General features: G+C 49.3%; 5 protein-coding genes across 5 annotated transcripts; 3 read left to right on the forward strand and 2 right to left on the reverse strand.

The window, feature by feature from the left end:
• Nucleotides 1-90: 90 nt before the first annotated feature.
• FOXG_21928 (uncharacterized protein) lies at nt 91-2,208 on the forward strand (the record flags this gene model as incomplete). The annotated part of the gene is made up of 1 exon (XM_018402307.1): nt 91-2,208. One exon carries the CDS (start codon nt 91-93, stop codon nt 2,206-2,208), a length of 2,118 nt encoding a protein of 705 aa, XP_018255493.1.
• A 1,443-nt stretch (nt 2,209-3,651) lies between these two features.
• Nucleotides 3,652-4,323, forward strand: FOXG_15482 (uncharacterized protein; the record flags this gene model as incomplete). The annotated part of the gene is made up of 2 exons (XM_018395592.1): nt 3,652-3,705; nt 3,760-4,323. The coding sequence occupies 2 exons, from the start codon at nt 3,652-3,654 to the stop codon at nt 4,321-4,323; spliced, it is 618 nt and encodes a 205-aa protein (XP_018255494.1).
• A 522-nt stretch (nt 4,324-4,845) lies between these two features.
• Nucleotides 4,846-6,702, reverse strand: FOXG_15483 (diphthamide biosynthesis protein 2). Its single transcript, XM_018395593.1, has one exon. The coding sequence runs from the start codon at nt 6,646-6,648 to the stop codon at nt 5,038-5,040; it is 1,611 nt and encodes a 536-aa protein (XP_018255495.1). The 5' UTR covers nt 6,649-6,702; the 3' UTR covers nt 4,846-5,037.
• A 923-nt stretch (nt 6,703-7,625) lies between these two features.
• On the forward strand, nt 7,626-9,045 carry FOXG_15484 (uncharacterized protein). Its single transcript, XM_018395594.1, has one exon. It carries the CDS (start codon nt 7,668-7,670, stop codon nt 8,970-8,972), a length of 1,305 nt encoding a protein of 434 aa, XP_018255496.1. The 5' UTR covers nt 7,626-7,667; the 3' UTR covers nt 8,973-9,045.
• A 1,993-nt stretch (nt 9,046-11,038) lies between these two features.
• Nucleotides 11,039-11,482, reverse strand: FOXG_21929 (uncharacterized protein; the record flags this gene model as incomplete). Its single annotated transcript, XM_018402308.1, has 1 exon — nt 11,039-11,482. One exon carries the CDS (start codon nt 11,480-11,482, stop codon nt 11,039-11,041), a length of 444 nt encoding a protein of 147 aa, XP_018255497.1.
• Nucleotides 11,483-11,605: the final 123 nt, after the last annotated feature.

An 11,605-nucleotide genomic window follows, 5' to 3' on the forward strand; every position in this document is an offset into this window, starting at 1 on the left:
AGCGAAGCGACGATGTACGAAAGACAATAGCGAAGACGTTCACATTCCGAAAGAAGGAAAAGGAAGAGGAACCGATCGATCAAGACAGCAATGGAAGCCGACCAAGCGTGGAAACACTGCAACCCGACCGTCATGCCGAGTCCTAGTCCCAATGAGAGCAGCGGCTGGGACTCACAATCTGTGGCTCGAACAGATACGACTTTGACTTCGACATCTTCTTATGCAGCGTCTCAAAACCAGATGCCGTTGACGCCAACATCACAACTCTCATTTGGTCTACCTCCCGTTGGACCACCACCAACCAGCAAACTGCCTCCGATTCCACAGGTACCTTCTGCACCACCACCGCAGATCAGACGTTGGTGTGGAGGAGGACGGCCTATCACGAAGTGGAACAAGCTTCGGAAAGACCCAGAACTTTGGGATCCTAACGGAGATGTTCTGATCTACCTTGGGAAGAAAGGCCAGAGCTTGCCGTCGATGCGCGTTTCGTCTCATATCATCGAAGCTATCAACAGTCGATATCTCATCTCTCTTCTGGATGAGGGTTTGATTGATGGATATCTGCATTCTCCGCCTTCACCAAACACTGAATCCTATGGAAGAAAGCTTGGTCAAGAATTCCGGAATTCACCACTAACACCGCCTGCATCTGGACGCACCAGCATTGGAGACATGGGAGGACAAGTTCTTTATGAGATGCACTTCCCACCTCCGCAGAATATGAAGAGCATCGATCAGCTCCGTCATCAGCTCACAACGCGCAACTTCTTTGCCCTGCTTCTCAACGCCTCAATGGTGGGCTTGTCGCTACACGAAGCCCTATCTGACCTTCACGTTAGACTGGATAGCTACATGCCCCCGAATAACGACAACGTCGGCCAATTGGTGCGGTATCTCTATAACCGAGATCTCGACGATGTACGAAACAATCCTGCCTTGGCGGTGTCACTCCTCATCTGGTCAGAAGAGCCGGATGTGCGGTGGGAGGAAGGATGGAGGGAGTGCTTCACGCATTGCGTGGGCATGTTTGATCTCGTGCAGAAGTACAAGGACTTCAAACAGATAAACACAAACACGAGAAAGCTTATGGAGATGGCGAGTCACGAGATGCAGTATCGTGTTCAGGCTGCAGAGGAAAGGTTGGCTGGCTTTAGGTACCAAGACATCTGGGCCTTCACTCCCAAGACGGGATCGGAGATGAGGGCGATTGAGAGGTTGAAGGACATGTTGTTACAGCATTTTGAACAGGAATATGGATCATGGCCACCATCACAGTCTGATAGTCGATCCGGACGATCAGTCGGTGCCTCAAGACCCGAAACCTGGTTGACTCGGACGTTGGCTATGAAGCTCCAAAGAGACTTTGGGGAGCTGTATGATTGCATGGTCGACAGAGATATCGTTTGGGGTTCGTTGGAGATCCAGTTTGGAAGCAGGTTGATGATGGTGTCAAAGAGCAAGAGGAGGGCCATTGATGCAGACACGAGGGAGATGCAATTGACGGATATGCTTATTGACTTTGACAACAAACATCGGTTCCCTCATATTCCTCATCCGTTTCCTCTACTGCCAGAATCGACCTCAGCTGCTGGCTCGTTCCGAAGAGGCATCGCAAAGACTCGAGGCGACCAAATGAGCGCGCTGGAGGAAAGGATACGACTTGCTTATACTGAGAATACCGGCTTCGATGAACCGGAGATCAAACTCTCCGACGCATTTGAGCGCTTTGAGAAGACCGATGACATTGGAGACATGGATCCAGCTACTGCGAGACGTAGTCGCTGGATTCTTATATACGGAATCCTTCAGTCACTAGCCTCTGTGTCTGTTGACGATGAGAAGGTCCAGTACAACGACAAGGTTGATTATCACTTGTGTCCAATATTAGAGGGAGCAAAGATACCGCCATGGAAACGAGGAACGAGCGAAGGCATTGGTCAAGGAGCGCATGAGAGATCGTATTGCTGGGTTGCAGAGGCAGAACGAGTTATTGAGAGCGACGAGTATGGAGACGATGTTGATATGAGTCTGATCAATGATTTCCCGATTCAGCTAAACTCGCCCGGCGCCGCGGAGGACCGAAACACGGCGTCAGGTGGGTCTCTCGGCACGGGCTTCATCAGCCCAAGAGTTCGAGAGAGGATGCGGAGGAACCGAGAGAATGAAAGTCCTGTAACGACGGACTATGGATACACGTACACTTAATTAATACCTTTTAATGAACAAAGACGATTTACGAGAAATTGGGCCCCGCGGAACTAAGGTCAGATCGTACCTGTTGATCACGATCCCCAGCCACTGATTTAAAACATGGGCGAGTACCCGTTGTTTCAATGCTGATCTATGCGGATCTGCCGAAATAAGAGGACATGAATCAATCGCCAATTCGCATATCAGTTGATCTCTGAAACGTATGTACAGGAAACGTGCGGGACGGCCCAGGGCGCCATGCATAAGGCGTGATGCATGCTGTAACTCAGATTGTCCTTGTGTTCCTTCCTGAATTAAGCGACGATGGCGATGGAGATGCATGATTTTACCAGCCACCGAATCTGCGACAGTTGAAGAATAATGCCACAGATGTTAGCTAGGGTTTTTCGTAATTGGTCGGCTGGTTGTTCTCGTTTTGGTTGTAACTCTCTTGTTGGTTGATACCCAGCCAACCTGTTTTCTGTATTTATTACCATTTTGGGCGTGTATGAGCTTACCAGCCTCTCCAATTCTGATGACGTCGCAACACGAAAAGGGTCTCGACCTGTTTCCCTTGCTGGTTATTCTCTTGGCTAAATTGATAGAGAGTGTCCTATCCTGATTTGCAATACAATTGATCTGGATCAGATTTCTATTGCTCGCTTGATTGCTTGAGTGCTTGCATTGCTAGTGCAAGTCGACGTCATGCTCCAATTTCGGCATGACCGGTAGAATCGAAGCTGAACAGCCGCAAGTCTAGGTGAACGGACGACAACTAACGGAGATGATCAATCCTTGCCGAGAGCCTAAACAGCGCATAAACCTTTCATCTCCATTTTCAGGCTCGAGATGCTTCAGTAACCCAAACACACCGAAAAACTCGTGAACCCGACGGCCCTAGAAGAAACCAGCTCCAGATCGCTAAACTTACAAGGGTCTAGAGCTAAAAGGTCCCCTACCCTCTAACGGCCCAACCACTAACATCCTGCACCTACAGGGGTGGCCTTTACAAGGGTTATCCCACCTTTTCTGCTTTCTCTGGGCGTGGTCCTGCGCCATCTATTTCTCAAGCACCAACCACCTTGAATCGTGGGTTTTTGGCAAGACCAAGGATGGGAACACGTTTGGATGAATGCTGTTGCTTTGCTTGCCTTTGCATTCGTGGTAGCTACAAAATAGAGCTTTCTTCCCACACACCCTCCCTCCCTCCATTCTTTCTCTCATTCCTCCATCTATCACCAACTTGACTTGACTTGACTCAGTCTGATAGCGTTACTTGTATCGACCCGTCTATTGCTTGAATTATTGTCTCACTTACTCAAGCATCGTATAAGTCCCCCGCGCACGTCATTTCTCTCAGCTCCCCGCTCCTTGAGCGCATTACATCCATCTTATCATCTGCGACTGTCGTGCGATATTATCAAGATAGAGCTGCATAAGTTGCTAAAGACCGCCAAGATGTTTTTCGCAATGTTCTTTGTCTTCTTTCGGATCCTTCAGATCCTCACTCTGGTAGGCAACAGGAATGCAAATACTCCAGGTCGCAGGCTAACTAACAATTAATAGATCCCCTGCATGGGTATGCTTGCCTGGTTCGTCAATGGATTCGTCAAGCAAAACGCCTTGACTCCTGATTCAATCCTCATCCTCTTCATTGTCTCGGTTCTCGCGCTTGCTTGGGCAATCTTCACCCTCTTCAGCTATCACCGCTCGTCGACAAACGCCCACTTTGTCGCATTCGTTGATGCCCTCTTCTTCGGTGCCTTCATAGCCGCCGTTTACTACCTCCGCTACGTAAGCAGCACCGACTGTGTTAGCATTCAACGTGGCGACGACTGGGATCTCTCCGTTGGCGATGTCAGGGTCATTGGCCCCAGCTATGACCTCGTCAACAACAAGCCCTGCTCCATGCTCAAGGCCTGCTGGGCATTTGGCATCATGAACGTCATCTTCTTTGCCATCACCTCTGTTGTCGCTTTCATGCACGGCGGACACATGAGCGCCTATGACCGCAGCCACTCTTCTCGCCGTTCCTACCATTCCAGCCGTCACAGCCACCGAAGCCGCTCCCGCTCTGGCTCTCGCTACAGCAGCCGCAGCCGTCCTCACTCTCGACGTGTCTACGTTTAGGAACCTTATCCTGCTACTGCGCTTCGTAGGAAGCACAGACCTAAAAAAAAAACTAGTAATCCGGGGGACACCGCCGGTTTGCTTTTCTCGGCAATGCATCCATACTCCACTGCAACGTATGCCCAAGTACCACAATACCTTAGCCCAATGACCCGCGAGATCGCAGCCTCGCCAGCTTTTCCGTTTGTCCTATGGCACTAGATGGGCGCTCGAGTAACAACACATCGTGCTCCGCGCCAGGGATCCAATCCTTTTTCGCCCCATGAAAGACTGCGCATGGGGAATATTATGGGAAATGGTCAAGAGACCCTGTTACGATCGCCGCAAGGAAAGCGGCCTCATGCATTATGACTTCTCCTAGAACATATTTCTTATTTTTTTTTTGGAAGGAATCGTATGGACTGACGACGACCAACATGATACAATGTTGATGACGTTTCTTTGTCTCCCATGCTTCGGGTGTGGATAATGAAGCTCAGGTAAGGGAAGGGCTAGGATTAGATACGGATATGCCGCAGCATAGGCCCTGGAGGCTGCTTCGGTCGATGATTCTATTGTATATAATATGACTTCACTGTTACATGAGCGACGAAAAGAACAACAGGCTTACTACCTCAGAATATATCTTTGAACCATGAATATTCGCCTTTTACTTTTGTCTACATCCCAACGCCTTGTTATGCTAAATGGTATCACTTTTCATGTAACCTTCCCTCAATGTTTGTCCGATTCTCCCACTTGATATCCTCGAGCCACACCACTTCGACCCTCCTCGACTAATGTGCTAGCTTCATTGTCGAAATCGGTGCCCAATCCTTGCCATGTGCGACCAGAGCGAAGGAACTCGGCTCCAGGACTCGCGACACCGTTGATGCTGGCCAATTCTCCAACGCTGCGCTTGATAAGAGCATCATTCTGCTTGAGTGCACAGGCGGGACTGTCGCCAATAGCCTCGGTGGCGATGGCGGCAGAGGGGCTGTTGCGAACTGGAAGTCTCATAGGTCGACTTGATGAGATGAGCTTGCCGGTGCGCATGTCAAACTCGGGAGGAGCAGATTCTTCCCCTTCAACGCCCCCAGCGACATCGTCAAACTGATCCTCTTCTGGCACGGCAGTATCCCTGGACTCGTTGACCGCATCTTGAGGTCTGTCGCTAAGTCCAAGCTTCTCGATACCGCCCCACCACTCGCCGCCCCAGACCCGTTCATCCTCGCTCATGAGTGCCACCTCAAGCTCAAACGGTGTGATAACTGGTCTCCAGTATCCAGCATCATCTTCGACCAAGCCGCTCTCCCAGCATCCGACCACAACCCAACCCTCAATCTCAGCAAAGTTTGCCAGCTTCGCGGGGTTGAGCTTTCCGACGACAATGGTGTAACTCTTCTTGTCAGCCCGAGCGATCTTGTCGCGCAGAGTATTGATTGAGCTGAGGTAGTTTGCGACTGAAAGTGTATTCACAAGGATACCGATCACACCGGCGGAAGCGAGCGACAGCACCTTCGCAAATCGACGTCGAAGGAGACCTGCTGTGCGGATAGTGGGGTTCTCGAGCGTTGAGGATGGTGTCGCAAGGACGTGTAAGGAGGCAAATCGTGAGTATAGAGCGAGAAGAAGCGCGGAGGGCGGGTCGGAGATGTGGATGATCGAGTAAGCCTTCCAATGTTCGTCGCCATGAGTTTCGTCGGAGAGGATCTTGCGGTTGGGTATCAAGGCGGCAGGGTCGCGTGTTACTGCTGTGGAAACAACGTCGGTATAGCCTTCATCTCTAAGAAGGGAAACCACTTTGTCGACGTGATTTTGATACGTCAGATCGGCCATTATGACCAACTTGACAGTCTTGTCGCTGAACTCCTTCTTGATTTCCTCCAATGTCACCTTGTAATCGAGATCATGCGTGGTGTAAACGTATATCGCAGGAAGATGACTCGTGGGACTAAGACACGTTCGACCATAATGAACTACCACATCTGCTGAAACATGCTCGGCAGCTATTTCATCCACGCAGCAGGCGCTGTAACTGCTGTCCGCAAGAACGTATATCCTCCTCTCAGCCTTGCCCTCTTCCTGGGCATCATGGGCGCTAAGTTCTTTCGACAAAGCCTCTACAACACGAGGAGCGTCTATCAGCATAAAATCTGGAAACTGTAAGCCGATGCGCCTCCATCCTCCAGCGCGGATCTCATCGGCTGTGCGGACAACCTCGTACGTTTCGCGGAGGGCATCGTCGGAGAGTGTGGATGTTGGGATGGAGTCAGCGGCGGGAACTTCGAGGATGTGGTCGTCGGGAGTTGAGAGGACGGGAGGGGCTGCGAGATGGGATGCCATCGTGGCAGAAGGATCAGGGTATGAAATGGATGTGAAGTTTTTTGAAGGTTGGTGATGATAATATTTTGGTGGGGTTTTTTGGTGATGGAGGGGAGCGGGTGTCAATGCGGGGTCATGGTGTGGATTTTAGCATTCTGGTACCAAACCATTTGGGGATCTCGTCAATAGGAGCAACTAAGTAATCCGTAAATCGACGTCAATTATTTTGGTATTAATGAAATGCTGTAAAATGCGCACTTTTACAAAGCCTTTGATATCGGCAGTCTGATAGTGCATATCTCCCGTTTTGGCTGACTGGCTTCGTTCGAAGTAATCTGATTGGCTCCACGACATCCAAATCACGAACGAATCAAGTAACCCGTCAATGTAATAACCGCTACTCGTCAGCTGGGGAATGAAGAATTCGTAAATATACGAAATGCCTACTTGGTCGAAGCTAATAAATCCCAGCATTATTTATATCAAAGATATCGCTCAACGCCCCCTTGAACCCGATAGCAAAGTGGCCCTCTTGACCTTTTGGTGTGTATCCTCGGCGTCTGCTTGCTCACGAATTCATGGAGGGGCAAATCACATCCCCTGGTGAGCAAGTAAATAATGTGCCTAGTACACAAGGTGACTCTGACTATGATGCATTGATATACTGATTCTTCAAGGCAAGATCCACACTTTATAAGGACCAAGCGCGCATGTGAATAACATACGTAAGTACTAAGCCTCTTGATCACAAACTCCCGATGAAGGTTTCCTACCTCGGGCTACTACCGTCCCGGGGCCCGTAAAGAACTGCCGAACAATATAACGGAGAATATATACAGAGAAAACTTTCGATTCTCATATGATTTGAATTTCCGAGTCCTAAATAACAGAACTGAAGTTACAGTCGTAGACTCGTCTACCCCGGTCATGTCTCAATTAGGAAATCCGTGTACCCAGTTGGGTAATCAGTGTATGCATCGTCAGTGAGAAATACCATGAGTTAGTCAACATCCACAGCACGCAGTGAACCACTCCTTTATATGGGAAGTTCGTGTGACTTTGAGTGCGTAAGCCATGATAGATTTATCTTATATAAGGGCATCTGCCGGCCTTTTCCTCTTTCTTTAACACAAAACATAACCATGGAAGACACATCACATCAACATCACTTCCTCGAAGGCAAAACCATCATCATCGCTGGCGGTGGTGTTTCTGGATCAGCATTCGCTGTTGGACTGCGCAAACTATGGAATCCCCAGTTCAAAAAGCCCAAGATCATTATCTACGACCGCGACTCGCCGGACGTAAGCGCTCAACGTGAAGGCTACACATTATCTCTTACCGGATATGACACTTCGGGAGGTCTCATTGCCCTGAAGAAACTCGGTCTTATCGAACAAATTGTAGACAATGCCGTGTCTGGACTCAATGGAGAGGGTGCTTTCAAGATATGGGGACCCAATTGGCATGAACACGCAAGCTTCCGCCACGAGCCAATTGAAGAGCTGCCATCTTCCAGCGTTAGGATAGCACGCAAGGATCTTCGGAAGGTCCTCCACGATAGCCTCCGACCGGAAGACTCGGTCCAGTGGAACTCACGCTGCATCTCAGCGAGGAAAACGGACCAAGGACGAGTGCGAGTTCAAGTCGCAAGTGGACATCCCGGCGATGAGACGATCACCGAGGAGGATTGTGACCTGCTTATTGCCGCTGATGGAGCGAATAGCAAACTCCGAGGATACCTTCGGCCAAACGACAACCTCGAATTTGCCGGTGCAATTCTCCGAGGTGGCATTGCTCGATTCGATGGCCCTCCTCCAGCGCCCATTGACAAAGACTGGGGCTTCATGATTTCGGGAACCGGCGTGTCATGCTTCTTTTCTCCAGTCGACAAGAACAGCATTGTATGGGGCGTTGGCCATCTCGAGAACGAAGAGGTCCCCAGGTTAGATCTCAAGAACGACAAAATGGTACAAGAAGTGATCGACCGCAGTCTCGATCTTGGGGACAGGTTCCAGGATCCTTTCAGAGACATTGTTGAAAGGACAGATACGAAGACCGTGTTTGCTATCAACGCAAAGGACAAGAAGGCTTTCACACATGACGATATTGACCGGATGGGCGTTATTTTCATTGGCGATGCTAACCATGCCGTGACACCTTTTGCTGGCTGTGGAGCGAACCTGGCGTTATGTGATGCGTGGAATCTGGCAGAGGCTTTATGTGTAAGCAGTTCTTTAGGGGAGGGCATATCAGCGTATGATGGACAGTCAGAACCACGGGCGAGAGGGGTCCTCGAGCGAGCGCGTGAGAAGTTAAAGTCAGGACATAAGGGGAGATTATAGTTTTAATAAGATAATTCAGCTTGATAAGATATAAAAAAAAGCCTTTACCTTGATTATAATAAAAGTATTAGCATTTATAAGGTTCGCTGTCAGGGAATTTAGTAGAGGAGTAGATCTCAAGATTAAAGCCTTGAGTCTTAAACTGAGATTAGTGTAATAAGGCTATAGATCTTGAGCAACAGATAAGGCCGGGCAAAATACAAAATCTAGGTGACATAGATAAGGTAAGTAGCTCAATACAATTGGCCACGGTGAAATGTGAAAGCCCCCCCCAAGTCCCCTCGATTGCCCAAGTACCGCGCATAAGGCCAGGTTGCGTTGAGACACCTCTGAATAAAACTGCAGTCACGTTCCTTGTCCGGGTGTCCGTCCTTTCTTGTCGAGGAGTGGCCTACCTTACCCAATTACCTGCGTACGTAAACAGCCGTTGTATACTGCAGTTTGTTAGCAAGCCTCTTGTAATTTGTGCTATTGTTCTGCTTCTGGGTTGATTGAATAGCAAATAAGTGGTGTAGGTACCAGGACACATGTTCTTCATGTCTCCCAACATGATATGCCCTTTGTAGATCTGCAGTCCTCTTGCAAAGCGGGAAAGCTGACAGATGTGCAAACAAAGGGAGGAAGATGAGAGCCCAGGCTATGGCTATGGCTATAGATACCTATACCCACATGAACAGTATCACTATCACTAAGCTCTGCTATAGTCCTAGACGCAGCTTGTACAACTAACCAACGGACTTAAGATTCTAGATTAATCTATGATGGTTTATGTATACGAATTTGTGGTCAAGAGTACTTGGGCTAGGTGACGGAGCCTGATTTCTTGTACTGTCAGCTTAACGCCTTGGCTTTACCTGCACAAAGAGCCCCATCCCAAAACGTCAAACTTTACTACCTAACTGCATGAGAATCTCCCCTGAATCTGAGGACCCTTCCTGCTTTGCCCTCCCTTGAGGCTTAAAAAACTATACATGCGAACTTCAAGACAATACATATCCCGAATACTTCGCGTGAAGAGATATATAATAGCCACTTCTCCCAAGACTAGGTCTCACGTTTCCATAGCAAACAGGTTGCTATCGGATTGAGTGACTGAAAGGCAAAGGGGGAAAACTACCCATTACAAAGCTGTTACCCCTGAAGAGCTGAGAAATTGTACTATCCACCGGCTGTGCCAGATCCCCGCATCAACTAACTGAGTGAAGACGTTATGGACCGTCGGGTTGCGTGTGTCACTGCAGAGGCTGCAGGCTCAGGCACGGAAGGATTTGATGAGAGTCTAGAAGAGGCTACCGAATCAGGATTTCTTTCGTCTCACATGGTGGCACTGTAAGGCAGTGTGGGAGAAAACGAATGGGCTGGTCTCCTCGAAACTGCACTGGTGGGGGCGAAACCTTTGCTGACCGTATCACTCAAAACTTGCAGGTTCTTGGACTGCTCAGGGGTTATTGTTCTCACCATCACGATACTGTTGGAGGTCTCAGGCAAGCTGTAGTCAACAGTAGCATGGAGTACCTATGGACGGCAACTCTGACACCCAGGTGCAACTTGCCCTCCAAGACATCTGGGGCTACACTGTTTTGGCTCTGATAGCCATCTTTGTTCCGCCCGGCGATTGAACAGCCTTTTTGATTGCTACCCTTGCCTGGAAAATCGGTTCGGGCCGTACCTAGTGTGGATTGGCGAGCGAGGTATGCTCCGGCACCCGTACGAGAAATGGCTGGTGTCAGCCCTGACAAGGCTTATTTGGGCTTCATGACCAACGCCGGTTATGGGTACAAAACCGGTGTCCCCTTGTTCCAAGATATGGAGACTTTGTATAGGTCTATCTTGTAAACGAAAGTTTCAACTCGCTCCCCGCCATCAAGCGTCACCGACATCGTGATGTGAAAGGGGCAAGGTTGGAGAATAGAGAACTATACTACGATAATAGGAAGAGCTCGAGTAAGTACACTGGTCACATTCGTGACACTCCCTACTTATGCTCTAGAAATACCTACATTTTCAATTTAAAATACAAACTCCATTTCTTCCCCACCAAGGCTAATATCAACGCGCTCCATCCCCTATTCCTCCTCGTCTAGCACATCGGCCCACGTAACGCTATCTTCATCCATCTCCAGGACGACCTTCCTGTTCTTGTCTGTTTCATAATTATCGTCAGACTTGTCATCAATATTGATCTCATCCTCCTCATCTATTTCCTCGTCACTACTGATATCACTCTGCTCCGACTCAGATTCGCTATTTCCACGGTGTTTCTTGGCAAAAGTCTGCGAAGCTGGCAAATCTGGACCCTTTTCTTTCAACATCATGGCGTTGTCCATACCCAAAATTGACTGGACAACCGATCTCCGCACAGTCTTGTACTGGAGAGCAAAGATGTTACTCCCAGCGCTTTCGCCAGAGAACTCGGCTGTATCTTGGTGACTTTGCGACCCGGAAACGCCTGAATCAGTGGGTTCAGAGGGGAGCAAGATGCCTGTAGTGCTCGAGACAATCGTGGACATCGGCACTGAAACACCGGCCGGGGTTGTGACCCCGCGTTCTCTAGAGGGCGTGAAAGTTGCATCCTGCCAGATGAGCACCGCAGTAACCATGAAACCAGCATTACGGCCGCGAGCTAACATCCG

This window comes from Fusarium oxysporum, chromosome 5 (assembly GCF_000149955.1).
Source record: "Fusarium oxysporum f. sp. lycopersici 4287 chromosome 5, whole genome shotgun sequence".
Taxonomy (NCBI): domain Eukaryota; kingdom Fungi; phylum Ascomycota; class Sordariomycetes; order Hypocreales; family Nectriaceae; genus Fusarium; species Fusarium oxysporum.

What these genes read in the sequence shown, in the direction of transcription:
- FOXG_15484 (XM_018395594.1), top strand. Translation starts at nt 7,668, where the DNA reads ATGGGAAGTTCGTGTGACTTTGAGTGCGTAAGCCATGATAGATTTATC.
- FOXG_15483 (XM_018395593.1), bottom strand. Translation starts at nt 6,648, where the DNA reads ATGGCATCCCATCTCGCAGCCCCTCCCGTCCTCTCAACTCCCGACGAC.